General features: G+C 35.2%; 1 protein-coding gene across 1 annotated transcript; it reads left to right on the top strand.

Moving 5' to 3' along the window:
- Positions 1-17,531: 17,531 nt before the first annotated feature.
- On the top strand, positions 17,532-21,441 carry LOC133195204 (uncharacterized). Its single transcript, XM_061331062.1, has 2 exons — positions 17,532-18,607; positions 20,289-21,441. The coding sequence occupies exon 1, from the start codon at positions 17,532-17,534 to the stop codon at positions 18,579-18,581; it is 1,050 nt and encodes a 349-aa protein (XP_061187046.1). The 3' UTR covers positions 18,582-18,607; positions 20,289-21,441.
- The last annotated feature ends 103 nt before the right edge of the window (positions 21,442-21,544 follow it).

The raw sequence follows: 21,544 nt of genomic DNA, 5'->3' as shown, positions 1-21,544 counted from the left end.
AGATCCGAATCACACATATTGCTGTATAAACGATAAGAATCCCTGAGTTTCTGACGTGATCGTATTCTTCTATAAAAATAAGGCCATTCCAAGTTTTTTCTCTGTTTAGCGTCCACCCATCTTTCAAAAACCTATCTGCCTATTCGCAAAAAACACACAGGCCAAAAATAAAGCACAGACTTTACAGTATTAAAAATGACACCATTCAAAGGATTTGATTTCATGAATCTATTTTTCTCATAGATATATCTTCCGTTTGGTAAAATCAAGGTATTAAATACTTGAAATATACATAATATGACATACTAGTGAGGATATAAATAAATGATTTCATTAAAGCAACTGCCCTGGTTATGAAAAATGAATTCATTCTCACTCTCACTCTCCCTTCCGATCACTCTATTTTTCTGTCAATAGATCGAAGTGCCAACGATGAAAATGATCACATTTTGACTGATGAAACATGCATACATCTTGCAAATATACAATGGAATTTTTAAAAAGAAAAACTATCCTGTTTGAAGATCGTATACAAGGGTTTAGCCATGATTATGATGTTCTTTAAAATTAAGCCGCAAAATGACATGATACTTTGTAAACATTTGCATAGCTTTGAACAGAGACTGAGCCTTACTAACGTCATATTAGGGATCAGATAAGCAACGTTAGTCAAAGTGAATTTTCACGACTGAGTAATTTTGATCGACTGTGCTGTAGCTGTCTTGCGTAAAAAATCCAAAAAACAATTTCAGACTTATTTTACCAGCTCAGATGAACGTATGCAAAACTCAATGTGTTAAGGTATTTGTCTCCTATGACCTTTAAACGTATGTCTGATTATTAGTCCCGTTGATATGGGACTCTTATATTGTCTTAGCATGATACTGTAGTTACATGCTTACCGTATACATTGTCATAATCACCATAATACCTTCAGCCTTTCTCTACAAACTGATGAACTGACGTATCTAAGCTATTTTAGTAGCGAGTTTCCTGTCTTAAAAAATTAGGATATATGCACTATTTTTTTATTCGCAATATCTGTAAATCCATTTTCTGTCATTTTTAACTTTACTCAATTTGTTGGTTAAAACTTTTTCCCCATTTTTACAACATACTGCATTTAAACAAGAACATGCCCTTGGCGGCTGTTTGTCAGTTGTATGTATTAATGCGCAACTCGCGCTAACTATGAGGAGTTGATAAAATCAACTCCTCCACGGAGAGAGTTTTTAAAAAAAAAATCCCCGGTCTCTTATAAGATGGGCTGTTACAACGCAAAATGTAATAACAACACAAAATGTAATAAACGGGGATTTTTACATTTTGCGTTATTACATTTTGCGTCGAGATCAGCGAAAAATGTAATAATGCAGAATGTATTACCCCATTTTTGGATTATTACATTTTGCGTTATTACATTTTGTGTTGGGGTTAACGCAACGCAGTACAGTTAAGGTGCCAAATAGAAATATCGGCGAATTTTTTTTAGACAGAAAATTCCTTTTTTACAATGATGAGCGATTCTTTTTAGGCCTTTACTATTATCGGACAAATGTAATGTGGTTGAAAACTACATGTTGAGGACGTTTAGATTTGTTATTTAGATCTGTCACGTAATGTGGCAGTCACGTGATTTTAGCCAATATACCTGCAGTATTGAGGTCATCTTTAAATTCCAATATTGCAAGTTAAAAATCTAAGTTTAATTTACGATAAATTTCAACAATCTTTGTAGTTTGTGAAAGTGCTGCGAACCTATATAGATTCTTCTACATAATTGGTAAAATTACATTTGTTAGACCGTATGTTGAATATTTTGCTGGTGAAGTACATTAAATGTAGATATAATTAATTCATTTGCAAGATTTCATCAGGTTCGCAGCACTTCTGAGTTTATGTATGAAAGCTTGTTGTAATTCATTGAGGGTATAAATGCCCTTGCAATATATCGATTTATTACGACCTTTACGACCCTTCAATGAATCTGCATACAAACGTACGGCAGTTTCACTTGTCTAGGGAATGTACTGGAAGTATATGAATAAAATCATACAATAGACATCGCATCCAAGTTAATGGCCCCCTTATATATCTGCAAATAATATTTTATTTAATTACAAAATACAATTTTCATTGTATAAAATATAATTTGATCCGCCTCTCACTGATGCAAACTGCGTCAAATTTTACGATGTGACGTCACATTGACAAGTGCATTGCGATCAGTGAATTGTTTATATATTGCTTTGTGGGATTTATCCAACGATAAAATACATGCAATAGTAAGTATTGATGTAGTTTAAAGATATCCAACAGTTTAAAATAGTGTATCATTTCATTTTGTGGTAATTTGAAGAACATGTATTTTTTTGTGATGTCGTAGTAAGCATTTCCCGTAAAAATTAGGTCCCGCCTCCTTATTGCGGCACAGAGACTCAAGTTAGGATGGGTTATTAGGGAGACTTGTCTTGATGGTCAACATATACCTCGTGACGTGAACGCTATGAAAACATATACCGAATTCAATGGACGTCCTACATCCATGGATCCTTGTGATAGTTATCTCCAGATAGACCATACCCTGGAAACCTCTTTGTTCAGAACAACGAGGGATGATAACAAGCCATCCACGTCTATAGAGGATCAACGCTTTCTGGGTCTCATGGACCTTGAGGATGAGACGAGATCAGAATCACAATTGGGTTGCGCCTTTACCATTTAAACACTCTTGGCCAACCCTTCCAAATAATCGTAAGCAAGCAGTTGACCGAGCACGGAACTTTGATGTATCTCTGCGGAAGGACCCAGTAAAACGTCAACATGCCCTTGAATTCATGCAAGCTCTATTGGTTAACGGACACGCAGAGAGGGCTTCTGAACCTGAACTCAACCGAGAATATTGATACTTGCCAATATTTGGAGTATATCACCCGCAGAAGAAAGATCGCATCAGAATGGTATTCGACTCATCTGCGAAATACCAAGGCATTTTCCTGAACAACGTCCTTATGACCGGATCTAACCTCATGAACAATTTGATAGAAGTTCTTCTTAGATTCCGATTAGAGAAAATTGGAGTGATTGCTGATCTGCAACAGATGTTCTACAGTTTTCTTGTACTCTCGCCTCATAGAGACTATTTAGGTTTTGTGTGGTATGAGGACAATAACATAACGAAACCTTTGGTGGATTACAGAATGAGGGTGCATGTTTTCGGTAATGGACCAAGTCCAGCTGTGGCAACACTTGATTATTGCAGATGTCGCAGAAAAGACTGCCGGCTCAGATGTCAAGGACTACATCTATCAAAACTTTTATGTGGATGATGCACTTTCATCCCACAAATCTGCCAAGGAGGCAATAACACTTCTCAAGAAGGCTAAAAACGCTCTCTAGGAAGAGGGAAACCTGCGTCTTCACAAATTATGTTCAAATTCCAGTGAAGTGTTGGCAGCATTCGACAAGGAAGATCTTGCGAAAGATTTAAAGGAACTCGACTTTGAATGTGATGACCTCCCAATTCAGCGGAGTTTATGAGTGTGTTGGAATTTAGAAAAGGACACTTTCACATTTTGTGTGACTTAGTGAAAAACTATTCACAAGACGTGGTGTTCTATCGATAATCAACGGTCTTTATGATCCTTTAGGATTTGCAACTCCTGTGATCATTGCAGGAAAGTTATTGTTACGAAAAGCTATGGCCCAACCACTTGAATGGGACCAACCCTTACCCGAGGAAATATGCAATAAATTTCAATCATGGAGGAACGAACAGCTTGAGCTCTCTTGAAGAAGTGAATATCCCTAGAACTTACTCTTTAGAGTCATCGCCTAACCGTGACCTGTTCATCTTTACAGATGCTTCTGAACAAGCTATTGCGGCTGTGGCATATGTTGTTACCACCACTAACGACGATCAGCATCACTTTGGATTTGTGCTTGGGAAAGCCAAAGTAGCTCCGAAACACGGTCACACTATACCACGACTCAAGTTGTGCGCTGCCTTACTAGGGACAAAAATCAGTGACATTATCAGGGACGAGCTTGGGATGGAATTTCATCAAGTGAAGTACTTTACTGACAGACAGCAAGGTCGTCTTAGGTTATATTGGAAACGAGACCAAGCAGTTTTACACATACGTAAGGAACCGTGTTGACAAAATACGAAAATCCTCAAGTCCTGACCAGGTGGGATATATACCGACAACACAAAACCCCTCGGATGAGCCTACAAGATCTATTTCTGCTTGAAATCTGCAGCAACGTCTGTGGTTGAATGGTCCAAGTTGTTCGTTTTCTCGACAGATTGAAGAAAATCGGCATGAATATCTGTTAGTGAACCCAGAAGAAGACAAAGATGTGAGATCCTTGAAAACTGATTTCAAGAGCAATGTTCTAGAGGAGAACCGTCCTATGGCAGACCATTTTGCGCAGTTTTCCACATGGAAAAGCCTAACCAGAGCAATCTGCACTTTAAAAACATTCATTCGCTTACGGACTATGGCCCCAAATCAAACTCTTGTATCGTCGGAAGAGGCTGAACATGCAATTATAAGAACTGTTCAGGAGCATTTCTTTTCAAAGGAAATTGAGGCTTTAAGAGATGGACTACCTCTTCACAAATCTAGCCATATTCTGCATCTTTCGCCCTATCTGGATGATAATGGACTTCTTTGCGTTGATGGAAGCTTAAAAGAATCAAAGTTATCGATATTACAGACGAACCCTGTTATTATCCCAAAGCACCATATTTCGGTCTTGATTGTCAGACATTTTCATGAAAGGATCAGTCACTAAGGGCGCCAAATGACAGAAGCCGCAGTCAGGAGTGCAGGATTTTGGTTGATTGGTGGGCGGCGATTTGTCAACTCACGTATTCATCACTGTGTGAAATGCAGGGGACTCAGAGGCTGTCGTGAGGAACAGAAGATGGCCGACCTTCCCTTTGATCGATTAGACCCTGCACCCCCGTTTACATATATAGGGATAAATGTTTTTGGCCCATGGACCATTGCAACCCGCAAGACTCGTGGAGGAGAAGTAAACTCTAAGCGATGGGCACTTCTCTGTACATGTTTGGTTGTGCGCGCTGTACATATTAAGCTGTTAGAAAAAATGTCTTCCTGTTTTATTAATGCATTCAGATGTTTTTGTGCTATTAGAGGAGAAGTGAAAAATCATCCATTCTGATCAGGGAACAAATTTTGTCGGCTCTACTGGAGATATGAATGCAAATGTCATCAGTGTAGATGATAGACCTATACGGGAGTACCTCTCGGAACATCGCATCAACTGGGTTTTTAACCCATCCCATGCCTCACACATGGGTGGGGTATGGGAGAGAATGATAGGCGTGGTGAGACGCATACTTGGACTCGTTGCTTTTGGATGTGAAGAACCTGACGCACGATGTATTGGCTACTCTCATGGCAGAAGTCTCATCATTATCAAAGCGACCCCATGTCTTATGACCCTGAGAGTCCATGCTTACTGACACCATCTCTTTACTGTAGCTGCCCAGACACAGCCAGTTAAACCCAGGTCAAACGCAATCCAAAAGGTCCAAAGAAAAACACCAGGAATCTGGTAGATCAGTGTTGTGTTGACACAAGTGGTAAAAGGCTGTAACAAACATAAAAACAGAACTAGAGCCGAGCTCGTTGCAGAGCAACGAATAGGTCTTCCGTTGGAGCAGTAACCTTGAGTCAAGGTCATGCCATATTCTAAGATGATAAATAATCTTTTAAGGGACTATCAACTTGCAATGCTTCGCCAGTAGAAAGACAATAAAATAATGTACACTTTCTATTTTGTGACCTTGAACTTGTCCAGATGACCTTGCGTCAAGCCATGACACACTCTGGTTATGACGCAAACCTATCTGTGTTACCGACTTGACAAGTTAACACATGTTCTTTCAGACCACACATCCAGTAAAAGCATCTTGTTCTTAGTGACGTTGAACTTGAGTCAAGGCCATGACACAGTCTGTATGATACCAACAATACCCATTCTGAGTGTTTCCAACTTGACAAGTTTACACATGTTTTTTTTCATTTCGTTTCCATATAGTTGTAATTTATTACTTTTAACTCGCTGGCTTCAAATTTTATTGTATATATGTTTTATGTCCAATTTCGATATTGAAAAAGGTCGGCATCTTTGAGTACGTGTACAAGGTGCATTACGTTACCCTATCACATCATGTTTTATAACGCAGACCATACATGTATATATAGTCAGCGTTATAAAAAAAGGTTAAAAAAAAACATTTTATTCATCAAAAATCTCTGCTTAATTATCTTTGCTGATTTCTTACAGAACTAGAGTGTTCCCAGGAACGCATGTGTCGCCTGCTTTTAGCTTCATTAAAGATGTAACTAAGTCTAAAAGTTATCAGCTATTTATTTGCTAAGGCATTGAATATAGTTCATGCCAAAAAAACAAAACAAAACAAAACAATCCAGGGATAGTAAGACTGCGATAGAATCTAACAATCAAATAGAAATGCAAATCCTTAACCCCTGAAAGCTAAAATGGATATTAATGAAATTTGAATAAATTTATTATAAATAATTATATATAAATTATTTAAGTATGTGATTTCGACAATCCTTCGAAAGAGGCTTCAGTCTTTCATATCAGCAATTGTCAGTCTACACCATCCATTTTGGAATATCGATCCCGTTTATTTTCATAGTACTTAAATTTCAGTTTTTGTGGTTTCTTTATTTCATACAGTGTCAAAATACATTGTCATGAGATCATAAACATGTATAACTGTTAATTATTAAACCCTGCCTCTGTAATTTCAAAAGACATAAGTTAAATTTAACCCTCCGAAGTATATTTTACAAAATAGGTCAAAGGTCAAGGTCAAGTGAACTGTAACGCTGGTATTTTTCAAAATGTTTTATGACAAACAGTGCACATTCTAAATAGCATAGACTTACCTCATAAATATCAAAAAGAAGTTGTATATCGGCATTATTGGTTATTTTGAAAAGTAGGTCAAAGGTCAAGTTCAAGGATATCTAGGTCGGAAGCCATGGAAAAATACAAAAGCCATAGTGTCAAGCTATATGTGCAAATTATCAAACCCATACCTCTTACATTTCTCGAGATATAAGGTGTGACAGACGGACGGACAGCAAGACAGACGCCAGGTAAATTGATCGCTAAATGCTGCTCTGCTCTGCAGGCGACACAAAAATGTTTGTTTGATTGTCTGTTTGTTGTTTAACGTCCCTTGAGCTGCCAGCATTTGCCAGTGGAGGGCTGCAAATTCAGACCTATACTCGACAAGCAAGGCCATTGAGCAGTGGGGGATTTTTTTTCATGCCGGCACCTACTGCTTAACGGGACCTCGGTTTATACGGCCTCATCCGAAGGACCATACTCCACGTTCTGTAGTGAAATTGTTTGTTTGTTTGTGTGTTAACGTCCCCGTCGATATTTTTCACTCATATGGAAAAACCACCACTTGCCGGTGGAGGGCTGTAAATTCCACACTCAAGGCCATTGAGCAGTGAGGGATTTTTTTCATCCCAGCACCTACTGCTACACGGGACCTCGGTTTTTACGGTCTCATCCGAAGGACCAGTCTCCACGTCCCGTAGCGGAATAGTTTGTTTGTTTGTGTGTTGTTTAACGTCCCACTCGAGATTTTTCACTCATATGGAAACGCCACCACTTGCCGGTGGAGGGCTGCAAATTCAGACCTATACTCGACACTCAAGGCCATTGAGCAGTGAGGGGTCTCTTTCGTCCCAGCATCTACTGCTACACGGGACCTCGGTTTATACGGTCTCATGCAAAGGACCGGTCTCCACGTCCCGCAGAGAGAGTCGAACCCACGACGTAAAGATTAACTCCTTACTCCGCGACTCTAGAGCAAACACTCACACCACTGCGCCACGCGGGCGACGTGGTGGTATTCGAAACCTCAACTACGAATCGTAGGGGTAGAAACATTTTGATAAATGTATTATCATTATGAAAATCATGTTCTGACTTAAGCCTGTAGAACTCAATTTCATTTTTTTTCTGGGACGGGGCACAAACAATCAAATTTTTTTGATATCTAAGCAAAAAAAAAAAAAAATAATAAAAACATAATTGCGGGGTGGGGGGGGGGGGGGCACGACCATATAGCTTTAAGCTATATAGTGACTAAGAAGGAATAACTTGTCATTTGTCAAAGTCTTTTACCTAAACTCTTCACTTTTAATTGTCAATGACAGATTCTTGTTACAAAGTGAAAAGTATACATTTATATGTAGTACAGCTATCCATCTCATATGAATAATCTATTAAATGAATCGTTTTATCCTAAAGGGAAAGTGAAATCTCAATCAAAATTTGTCACAAATACTGGACTCACTGATTAATTATAATATACATGTAAGAACGGATCGTCAATTAGGACTGCAGGTTTGATAAATTCACAGCATGCATCTTCAGCCTTAATTAAAACGTTGTTTCGAAATATTACACTGTATCTATAAAAGCGTAAAATTAGAATTGACCTAAAGAATATTTTACACCACAGGGGAAATGCTTCCGTGGCACCAGAAGTTTACAATTTTGATTGACAGGTGTAGCGCCGTGCATGGATTTCATGTAACTATGTACAAAAAAGAAATGAAGGGATCTAAAGAAAAAAGTTATTGTGATTGACATTGTAATTAAAACAGAGACAATTAACAGTAGTTTGGCTGTGCTGGCCTTTCTGACATTTGAAGTAAAGTTTAAGAATAACTTATCATTGAAATGAAGTTGTAAAAGTGTATTATCAATTATTTTCATTTTCATCATTAGATGTGCTAATAAGTTTGTTATATTCAAGTCCATGTATATGTACTCCTTGTACATTTTTTTTTTTTGAACCGCGCGTGCAAGTGTAATTAAATTATAAAAAGTTAACATACTTCTTAAATGCATGACATTTACGTTACACAGTTCTGGACATTAGAAATAATTAAGCTTATAGTGTTGGCGAAAACGATACATATTTTATCGTATACTAAAAATATGTATTACATAAAACATGTATTTTAAAAAATTCAGCACAATATAGCCTTTCAGATACTTATACATACAAAATCAGATTACATATAATATGAAATATTTTATTGAATATTATGATCTCTACTCTGTAAACAGGTGTGTTTTGAAGAGGACATTGAAGGCGAAAAGGGGCTCGAATAGCCGCCAGTTTTTTTTTTCTTCGGAAAGCTGTACAGTTATCTTGGACGACATATCGCGTACAAGTACAGTGTACAAAACAGCAGTGAAAATAAAAATAATGAAATCAAAGTTTAATTCTCTTCTCTCAATTATTTTGTGAAACATAATTACCAACAAATATATAAGTTTTTACCAGAGTGTATACAAAGCGACTTTTCAAGCGGTACATGAAAGCGTTTGATGCGTGACCAGGTACATGTAATTGCTTTCAAAACATGCAAACTCAGACTACAGTATCAGGTAGCGCAGATTGCTGGCCTGTCAATCAAATCAGCAGCTATTGTTTTATTTTTGTATGATTTTCGGGCGGTATGTTATCGATCTTAAGCTAGGTAGATTTTGTGGGCATTAATGGAAAATTGGGTGTTTAATAAAAAGCACATGTACTTGTCATATGCTGGAGTTACAAAACTATAGTCGACAGAGTTTTTCACATAGCATGTTAAAAGTTGGTGTAATCATAAAGATAGCTATTTTAAAAAGAAAATAATGTAAAAGTGTTTAGCAATGCATCTTATTGTTTTCAAAATATATCTCTTTTGAATTCTTTGTCTACAAACCTTGTGTGTCAAGTTAGAATTATCTGCAGAATTAACCACACGCAATGAATCTCCGAAATTAAACACATAATAACACATAATTGAGAAATATACATGTATGCAGTTTAAAGATTAGGATTCATGAAATCGGGGACCTTTATACGTCCTTAATAAAATGTTTTGGATTTAAATTAAATCAAATTAAGATAAGAATAAATTATTTAATTGAATGATCCGGTATGATTTAAAAAATAATTTTCCGTAAATCATTGTGTCAGCAAAAATGAATATAGAACGACAATGTTTTGTGTATGAGCACTAATAGCTGCTTCCTCGGCTACATAATTAGGTTACATATTAATTGTAAACAAACACAAAACCCGGGTATATGTGAAACGCAGTTTAATGCAGTTAAAGACTGATTTATTTTTTGCTAACTTTTTTTTTTTAAATTTAATATAGTGTATGTTTCAACATTAAACGACGAAAATATGTTTTGTTTACGAACGCAGGTCGCTGGTTCACACGCAATGGATCTCTTGTAATTTCGGCCACAATAATTTAATAAGTATATCACCAACATGACCAACATAGAAAAGATGACATAATTTGAAAGATCCGATTTGACTAAAAAAAAAAAAAAAAATTATCCGTACATAGTTGAGTTTGCAAAATAGATTTAGAACGGCAATGCCTGTTTAGTGTATGGCCATTGATCACTGGATCTAGGTCACGCGTGATCGGGGGATGGCCGGTTACGTAATTATAAACAAAAACAAAACCCCGAGACGTATTGAAAATGTGTGACTCAATAATTTGGAATGAAACCACAGAACACGTAAAAACTTATTTTAAAGTAGTATTAGTATTTATTTTGGATAGGTTTATCATTTATAGCAAGTTTATTTCAGTTATGCGCATAAAGATTTCACCTTCACTTGTCTAATGAAATTAGTTATCTGTATATGGGTCAAGCTTCTAGCTCATTTATTAAAAAAGATTCGAACAAAATAACAAGTTCACGAGATCAATAATATGTTAAAGAACAACTTTTTTAGCGACAGCTATATCGAAATATTTACCGTTTTTGAGTTATAAAACGAAAACTTTCAAGGACCCTAGATCCCTAATTTAAGGGACCAGCCCCTTTTTGGAGGTGCCAAATGAAAGACCTTTAAATTGTGCACAACTTTTATTCAACATGTTTTAACAAAATATTTTTAGTTTAAAAGATACATAGGAAAATATGTGTAAATTTTCGCGCTTTTAGGCGTTCTAATTTTTGACCCCTATCTAGCGCCATTTTCAACACAGAAATCAAAAAACAAAAATAGATGTGCACAACTTCAATGCTTCTATTATTTAAATTCGGTAGAATTTCTACTCCAGCTTTTGTAGTCTCGGAGCCTTTATCCGGAAATGAAGAGTCCTAAATTTTCGTTTAAAGGGAGATAACTCAAAAGCGGAAGTGGATTTTTGACATGTTTGACAACATTCTGATAGAGTTTTGTAACGTCTATAAACCCTGCAAATTTGAGCAAAATCCGTTGAGAAATGAGCGAGATATGAGGCCCCAAAGTTGGCGTCTAGAAAGGAGAAGAAAAAAAAAAAGAATAATAATCTTAACCATCAGAATCAGTAGAAGGTCTTCCGTTGTGACGGAAGACCTTAATTACAAAGATGAAATACAACAAACATTACTGAACTGTGTACATGATGTACATATGCATATTGACTAATAACCAAGTATCTGTATGACTAGATGACTAATAAGATGACTTTAAACACAGTATTGCGTTTAATACATAATGAGTTATTAATAATTACTCCTGATATACAAGACTTAAGACTCAACAACGACTGACGATCGACTTCATAAAATGACATGAATTTGATATAAATGCATAATCTGTTAATCTGCACTAGGCTTATACACGAAAGAGACAAATAACTGGACAAATCCATTTAATTCTATCAAAGATAAATACAGATATTGTATGATGAGAGAATAATGAAGGAATATTGAACAATTTTTGAACAATTTTGATTCATTTTAAACTAGTTAGAAATGCATTGCTATATAACGATGAAAGTGAAATGAACCAAATTCACATGACTCATAACATATAAGAAACTGGTCACTTTACAAATTAAAAGTTTATGAAGAATTAACTGCCCTTGTTACAAAGAAGAAAATTTTATTTCATATTATATTTTGATAACAAGAGGGTGTATGCATATTTTCACCAAGAGCTTTTTTTGAATTTCAAATTACTTTTTACAATACCTTGATAACATGCATTGCCCATAGACTTCAATGTAAAATTCAAAGTGCAATTAATTTCATACAGCGACCTTGACGGGGGTTCTATTACATCACCTTTTTATTGCATCGCGGGTCACTTACGGGTATCTATTTCAAATCACCATGTAAATTAGTCGGTAATATTCCAAAACGTCAAAAATAAAAAAAAAAAGAATTATTTTCTTGTTGATTTGTTCCTGTTTATTTATTAAATTATAAAAGACACACTCTGTAATCGCACTATAAAACAGTTTTTTCAGTGACGGATCATGAAGATAAGCAAATAATGGTTTCAGGAATTTTTTGTTTGTAAATTGTCTAGTAAATATAATTATGTTATATTTTTCTACCCATGTGTAATTTTTTCAATACAAAACAATGAACATTGAATAAGTAATACTTTAACGTAGGTCTTGGGGTTGGTGACATTCTAAAATACCATGAAAATTACATATATAAATCTCCTACTTTTATTGTACATTCTCTGAAACTTTTAAAAAATTCGTCTGCATTATTTTTGCGTTATTAAATCCCGAATATCGTTGTCGTAATATTCTATAGGGAAAAGATCTTTTTTTTTTTTTTTTTACTCGTTTTCAGGAAAGTTTTCTTTTCGAAAAATCTCAGTAACGAAATTGTTTCTCTTTTGGTCACTTCATACAGAGATGATTTCAGTTCTGTGTAAAAAAATTTCACATCTCAGAAAAAAAAATATGTATCCGACTTAGTTTTCTCGCAATTTCAAAGCAAATAATTGCTTTTACATTGCAAAATGTAACACTTTTAAGAATGACGCTATGAACTATCACGACGTCAAGGTTGATGTGAATACAGTCCAGTATAAAATGCAAAAAAAAAAAGGAAGCAAGAAATTTATTTTTATATAATTATCTAACGTAAAATTTATATTTAAAATAAGCACAGATGTATGAGTTATGAACCTGGGAATTTTTCAATTGTGATATACACGTATTTTTAAAATTTCCTTTATTCAAAAATAAAGTTAAAACTTTTGATAGAACAGCTGTAGTTTAGGGATTGTTTATATATTGACGGTTTATCCGTGTAACAAACTTAATTAAAAAACGTCAAAGGAAAAAAATAAACCATGCAGTTGCCACTTGTTTAGTGATACTGTTGTGGTCTCAAAGTGATGATAAAATAAACGCTTTCTAACGCACTCGATTTTCGAATATTATAAAAAATCGTTTGAAAAAATTTCTATCTGTTGTCTTGAAGAGATTTTTCAAAATTCTTTTTATTAATAGCTTATTTTTATGCTTTTATTTTACTCTTTGTGACGTTTTACAAGAAAAGACGTCCAAATCATATAGATTGCGAACTCAGTTATAACGTCAGTAAACCCGCAACCTATATTAATCTTTTAAAATTCTACTAGTAGGTTACCAAAAAAAAAAAAAAAAAAAAAAAAAAAAAAAAAATCGATGAATTGCATTGAATATTTTTTATTGACAAAAAGTCAAAAGGATTAGACACAAGTTCAAAAACTTATATATTCCTCTCCTAATATAACATTTTGTAAAAATGCCAAAATAGAATACATATATAAAATACATATTAGTAATAGAAAGAAAATACGAATTTTTTTAATGTACAAAATATATTTGCATGTACATTGGTAAAATAATATAAGTATTGTCACTTGTCCAACATGCTGTTCTAAGAATTGTAGCGACAGACACCTTAGCTTTTGCTGCAGCACTAGTTGCTGCTGATCGTGTACTAACTAGCCACAATGCTCAGATGAGCGATGTGCCGCCCCCCCCCCCCAAAAAAAACCATAAGGTTCAAGTGATGATACATAAGTCCTGAAAGTTTCACGAAAATCCACCGAGCCGTTTTCGAGAAATCGCGTGCACAAAATCCGTAAGAAAAAAAAAACAATAAAAGTGAACAAGAAACCTAAAATTAAAAGCTTTTTTTTTTTTTTGAAAAAACAACCACATTCACAGCATGAAGTTATCTCCCCCTATCAGTCCAGGTGATATAAAAAGGTTCCAAGAGCGGAAAAGCCCGAATTATTTATAAATTCAAAAGCTGGAAAATCAAAAAAAAAAAAAAAAGAAAAAGAAAAAAAGAAAAAGAAAAGGATCTTCCGGGCAAAATCCGAGTTAAAAAATCAAAGCAACAAAAGTAAAATGTTTATTTCTGATGATCGCACCCACTCTCGACAACAAATCATAACAAGCACTATCCAAGGCACGTTACTACAAAAAAAAAAAACTCATATTGGACCAACGATGTTAAGGACACTGTGAATTCGCCAAAAATCTTAATAAATCACCTCAGTTACATTACTTGCTTCCTTCCAGAAAATGATCACGACAATGATATAGCTGCAGATCTGAAAAAAAAATTGGGATGGACAACCAGAGAGCTACACTGCCAAACGTTGAAAAAAGTGTATATTTATTGCGCACAAAAAAATAAATAGTAAAGTATTTTCCCTAAAATATCAGAAAATACTTTTAAAAGAAAAAACAAAGCAGCAATGTTTATTCTTTAAATTCAAAGTATGGTTTTAAAGTGATTTACATACACATCGTTTAATTTTCTCAACAATGAAAGCATAGTATCAATACGTGAATATATGCGTTCAACACAGACTTCTTCTCCTGTGTATGTTACAAAATCATAAAAGGGTGCCCCATTTACCAGAAACTGACCTTGGACTTGAACCAGTAATAATGTGATCTTTTTAATGTGTATTTGGAGCCAGAAATTTCTAGGAAAAAATTGTTATTCACAGGCTTCTTTAAGAGTACAATCCCTTACTGAATATGGACATTTGATTTCAAGAATACCTGTTACAGATTGTTCACAGACGTTGGAATCAGGTGATGCACCAAAAAAGGGGAAAAGGGGATTTAGCCTAACATCATGTATATGGTTCCCAGAACTGTTTTTTCGTTAGATTATCAATATGATGTTGGAGCAGATTTAAACAATTTTTTGTCAAATGTATTGTTAATGAAGTTTCATTTATCTCCTTTTTTCTATTCATGATCAGTCCAAAATTTGAAGTAGTGATTTGCCCTTTCCTTTCAAGCAAACCATATTGCACTGTTGCTCTGGTCTTTGGTGCTCCGCTCGATATCTGCACACTTTTCAAAGGATCTATATACAAAGGACGACAAGGTATGGTAACGGCCGAATCTGGCCCCTTATTTGATGTAAAGATCAGAACACAGTTAAAATTGTGATAGTTTGAAGTTGAGAAATTAAAGTGATGCTTCTTTTAAAACCAGCACTAATTTTGATTCAAAGCTTACACGGAGGCCATAAAAGGGTGCAGAAGTAGGACAATTTCCCGAATTTCCTCAATTCTGGTGGAATTTCGTCAAATTTGAGATACTTTTCACTTCAGGAAACATAGAGCACGAGCTTGCCTGAGATTTTTATACATAAGATGCATCTGATACTAGTGTGTGAAATATATAAATTTGATAGATAGGCAAGCTTGTGCTCTATGTTTTCTGAAACAAGATGTGCTGTAAAATCAATGAAAATTTGCATAAAAATGAGAAAACTCGGAAATTAACATATTTTCTGACCTTCCTGTGACCTCTGTGTATCCCATAACTTAGAACTAATACTTATTTTGTGACAGGGGTGACAACAGGTTTTTATTGATAAACTGTTGCATCTTTCTAAAAGACACCCCAAACCAGGGGCCAAAAAGGGGTCTTAGCCTATCTTGACCTTTGCAATTTATTTATTAAACCATGTTCTTTTATTTCAGTGAGCAACAGCCTTGATATATTGGCTATGGCTGCTGAGAAGAGGAAGTTGTAGGCAACTATACTGTCCCTTAAAGAGGAAAACATCATGTGAAAATAGAAAATTAGTAGATGATTTACATAAACAATGTAATATGAGATTTGATAACTTGAAAACAAATGAATTTAAATCATATAGCAACATTTAATGTTATAAACCAGTTTTTAGTTCCAGCAGATAAGCATCAGTTGAAGAAATTTCAGTATGAAGGCTCAATTGTTATTTGTTTTAAAGACCCAATTTTTGTAATGTACGGTAACCTGAAGAGAGGGTTGGTCTTAGTTGTACTGGTGTTATTTACCTGGAGAACCCCAATACTCAAGATGTCAAAAATACCTATACAAATTGTAGTACACAGGAAGTCTGTCTTTGGTGATCAGGATGAACATTACGCGTTTTTCTCTAATTTTGAGAAACACTATTGTAAAAAAATTTTATATTTGATATAAAATTGGTTAACTTAACGTTTTCATCGATATCCTTTGAAGGAAAAAAATATTTAGAAATATCTTCTTTTATTAAGAAAAAAGTAAAATGAAAATAAAATCACGAGTGAACAATATAAAGCAATCATATCAGTATTTTTTAATCGTCTGTAAAATAAATCAGCATTCAATAAGTGTAAATATTGAAATAAAGAGATTTCATTTATCGTGTGGACAATTCGACATGTGCCATAACCAGAATATTATTTATTTTTCTGGCCAACAATCGTGTCCAAAGTATTCACCACTGTAATTTCCAGGATCCATATTGTTATGCCCTGTTCACAGATTTGTATTGTTTGTAGACTTTTTTTTAAAAAGATCGATCACTGTTCGTTATATTCAACATTTTTAATATACGAATAATTAAATATGTTAGAGGAAATTCGAACAATGTAACATTTCTTTCACCGAATGGAGTAAATTGATTTGTATTTTATAATCTGTTTGACTTTAATAACAAATTTTGCTAAAAATAGAACCTCGAATATCCGCCATAGTTTTTCTTCGGAAAGTTCTACAAATGAGTTTTCTTAGACGTCTTATCGCTTACTAGTTCGAAACAACAATGGAGATTGAAAAAAGAAATCATAAAGTCAATGTTTAATTGTCTACTCTCAATTATTTTTTGAAATTTAATTACCAAACATTATTACAGCGATTTGATTTTTTTTTTTTACCAGAGTGTATACATACAAAGCGACCATGCGGTACATGAAAGCGTTTTACGCGTGAACAGATAATTGTTTCCGAAACATGCAAACTCAGATTATAAGGAAGCACAGGTAGCTGGCCTGTCAATCAAATCTGTTTTTTTAATGATTGACAGGCGGTATATTATTGATCTCAAATTAGTCAATTTCTTCTCCCCAATTGGGGCCTCTGTATCAAATGAGATGATAAGGTTACCGCGTGGTTCATAGATAAGTTAGCGTGGTACAGAGCCAGACGTGTAAAATTTGTGACAAGGATTCGAGTTTTTTGTTTTTTTTCCATGGAATATAAATATATATTATTTTTGTTATCTGTCATTGAAAAAGTGTGTCATTTCATGACATTATAGCGTATTGAACGCTGTCTTTGCGTATTGAACGCTGGTTTTGCGTATTGAACGCAGCAAGTTTTTATGCGTATTGAACGCAATTAACTATGAGTACTAACTCTGAAAACACAACTTCACCTGTCCTGACTACGGGAGAAAAAGAAGGAGGAAGTGTAGAAATGGACAATTCCTCCATGTTGTCAATGCTAAAGGACATGCAGAATAGCATCGTCTCACTAACATCCTCAGTGTCGTCCCTACAGCAAAGAGGGAAAAAGCGCAAAGCAGAAACTGAAAGTAATCAGCCTGGACCGTCTAAGGCAAAAGATTTAAGTGACATTTCTTCTGACGAAGAAGACGTTGCCAAAGATGGATTTTCAGATCTAATTGATGACCAAGATGTGGAGGAAGAGTTTGATAACGACTCCATGTTAGACGAGTTGGCTGAATGTTTCGGGTCAGAAGAAAAATGTGGAGAGCCTATACATGAAAAACTGGCTAAAGTCACTAATGAGGGAGTTAGAGCAACTTTGAATGGGGAAAAAATAAAAGAAGTAAGTAAAAAATACAACAGGCCAAAGAATGTGCAGAACTTAGTTACACCAAAAATTAACGAAGAAATTCGTGTGCACCTAGGCCGCAAAATCCGCAATCAAGACATGCGGTTTCAAAGAACACAAGCACTCGTTGCGAAAGCCATGGTGCCACAGCTCCAACAGATAAATATGCTGTTGAATTCAAAACAAAAGGGAAACACTCCTTCAGTTAAAGACTTGACAGTCTTGGCGATGGACGGCCTGAAATTAATGACATACGTCTACTGTGATTTATCCAATAGGAGACGCGAACTGATTATTCAGCCTGAAAAGAACGAGGAGTTCCGGGTACTTTGCTCCAGAGAACATCAGGTAACGGATAAACTGTTTGGGGATGAATTGGGGAAAAAGGTGGAGGAAATTGCCAAAGCGAACAAGGTCGGATCTAAGATATCAGGCCACAACAAACAGGAAAAACGGAATTTTCAAAGCCGGAAACCATATCAACAAGGGCAAAAATCTTTTTCCTACAGTCCAAACTACAGAACCCAGTCTTTTTTAGGACAACGAACGACTCAGAATTACAAGAAAAAAACGTTCAACAAACAGTCCAAGAAGTAATCCAGGACCAATCTGTGTCAAAAAATGTGAGTGAATTTCAAAATTCATCAATCAATTTTATTGCAGGAAAAATTTCAAATTATTTTGAAAATTGGAAATTGATAACAAGTGATTCAAAAATTTTAGAATATGTGAAGGGTTATTCTATTGAATTTGACGATATACCTTATCAGAAGTCGATACCTAAACAAATTCAATTCAGTGAGGGTGATACGACAATAATTGACAAAGAAATACATGAAATGTTATCGAAGGAAATAATAGAACTTGTTCCTAACTCTGACATCAATGACGATGAGTTTATTTCAAATATTTTCATTAGACTCAAAAAAAACGGGAACATTAGAATTATTCTGAACCTGAAATGTTTGAACGAATACGTTGAGTATCATCATTTTAAAATGGAAACACTAGAAGCTGCAATTAATCTGGTGACCAATGATTGTTTTTTCGCGTCAATTGACTTAAAAGATGCATACTACTCCTGCAATGTGTCCAGAAAAGACAGAAAGTATTTAAGATTTCTCTGGAGGGACAAAAAGTATCAGTTTACCTGCTTAGCCGTGGGCTTAGCATCCGCTCCTCGGATTTTTACAAAAATGTTAAAACCCGTTTTTTCTACATTACGAAAACGCGGACATGCGAATGTGGCTTACATCGATGACTCTCTACTCATAAGTAAAACGGAAATGGAATGCAGAGAAAATGTTAAAGAAACTTCAAACATTTTAGACAGTCTGGGTTTAACAATTAACTGTGAAAAATCTGTTTTTCGTCCTACAAAATCTATTCAATTTCTTGGATTTGTAATTAACTCGGAACTTATGACTGTATCTCTTACAGAAGATCGAGCTAATTCAATTAAGGAAAAGTGTCGAGAAACTCTTAATCGGCGTCAAGTGACGATAAGAGAATTCGCGCAACTAATTGGGAAATTAGTGTCAAGCGAACCAGGTGTCAGATTTGCACCTCTTTATTATAAATCGCTCGAAATTGAGAAAGATAAACAGTTAAAGCAAAATGCAGGAAATTTTGAAGCAAAGATTATTATATCAAGCTCTAATAGAGAAACTATTGCATGGTGGATTGACAATGTTGATTTGTGCCCTCGTTATATCAATCATGAGACACCTTTATTGACCATTAAGACAGATAGTTCCATGTCTGGATGGGGTGCTTTCAATGAAAATAATGGCGAGTGTCTTCAGGGGTTGTGGTCAACTGAAGAAAAAGAAAATTACTTAATTACTTGGAGCTTAAAGCTGGGCTCATTGCTATATCATCATTTTGTGAAGAAATACACAATTGTCATGTAAAACTTTTCATGGACAACACAGTTGCAGTCACATACATTTCTAAAATGGGGGGAAAAATCGAATCGTTAAACAATTTAGCAAAAACTATCTGGGAATTCTGCATATCTAGAAATATATGGCTTTCTGCGAGTCATATTGCGGGTGTAGATAATACAGAGGCAGATTTTCTATCACGTCAGAAAAATGGTGATTTAGAATGGATGTTAAATAAAGATGTTTTCAACAGAGTGCAACAAATATTTGGGAGATTCGACATTGACTTATTTGCCTCAAAGTTTAACTTTCAATTTAAACCTTATGTATCTTATATGCCCGATAAAGGTGCTCAAGTAATAGACGCGTTCAGCATGGATTGGAATAATATATTCTGCTATATATTCTGTCCTTTCAGCGTACTGGGACGTGCTCTGCAAAAGATTACGAGAGACGGGACAGAGGCAGTAATCATCGCCCCAATCTGGCCAACCCAACCTTGGTTCCCACTGCTTCTACAGATGGTGTGCGAGAACAGTTACATTCTCCCAAATTATCAGAATCTACTGACGCTGCCGAACGACCCTCAGAAACGCCACCCATTGAGGAAAATGCGGTTGGGGGCCTTCCGTGTGTCGGGAAATTTTTCGAAGATAAAGGCATATCAAAAGACACTCAAACAATATTACTCTCATCTTGGCGAGAATCGACAAAGAAACAATATCGGCCATATATCGAAAAGTGGGTGTTATTTTGTCATAAAAGAAAAATTAATATTTTTGAAACAAATGTAAACAATGTCTTAACATACTTGACCGATTTATACAATGCTGGTTTAGGATACAGTGGTCTAAATACTGCCCGTAGTGCGTTGTCATCTTTTTTGCAATTCGATAGCGAACAAAACATTGGCACTCACCCCCTTGTACGTAGATTTATGAAAGGTGTATTTGTACTTAGACCAACTTTACCTAGATATAATGTAACTTGGGATGTAAATATTGTTTTAAAGTACTTGAAATCAATGTCAACATTATCATCTTTATCATTATTGCAATTGTCGCATAAATTACTTATGTTATTAGCATTATTGTCGGGTCAGCGTGGTCAAACGCTGCATTTAATTGACATTAGGAACATTTATGTAAGCGAAGCTTGTGTTAAAATAACAATAGGAGATTTACTTAAATCATCAAATTCCAGAAAACATTTGGGAGAATTAAATTTGTCAAGTTATGAAATAGACTGTGATTTGTGTGTGGTGAAAACAATGGATCATTATCTTCAGCGGACAAAACCTTTGCGGGCCTCAGTTTCACGTTTATTCATTACATCACAAAGGCCATTCAAGCCAGTGTCCAGGGATACTATCGGACGTTGGTTGAAAACTGTTATGCAGAAATCTGGCATCGACATTAATCTGTTTAAACCGCACAGCACGAGATCAGCCTCTACCAGCGCTGCGTGTGCGCTAAGAATTCCTGTGGACACGATAATAAGAACAGTAGGCTGGACAAGTGACTCTGTTTTCCGCAAATATTATAACAAGCCTGTTAGCTTGAATGTAGATATGAGTGAAAAACTGTTGGATAATTATAAATGTCATTGATTGTATCTATAGTGACATGCATATACATGTAAATACTTATGTGGGAATGTTTATATAAAAATATG

The sequence above is a fragment of the Saccostrea echinata genome, unplaced genomic scaffold (assembly GCF_033153115.1).
Source record: "Saccostrea echinata isolate AGI-Se365-2 ecotype Australia unplaced genomic scaffold, CSIRO_AGI_Sech_v1 ptg000029l, whole genome shotgun sequence".
In the NCBI taxonomy this organism is placed as follows: Eukaryota; Metazoa; Mollusca; class Bivalvia; order Ostreida; family Ostreidae; genus Saccostrea; species Saccostrea echinata.
The sequence above is the reverse complement of the archived record's forward strand: the minus strand, read 5'-3'. Positions and strand labels throughout refer to the sequence as shown.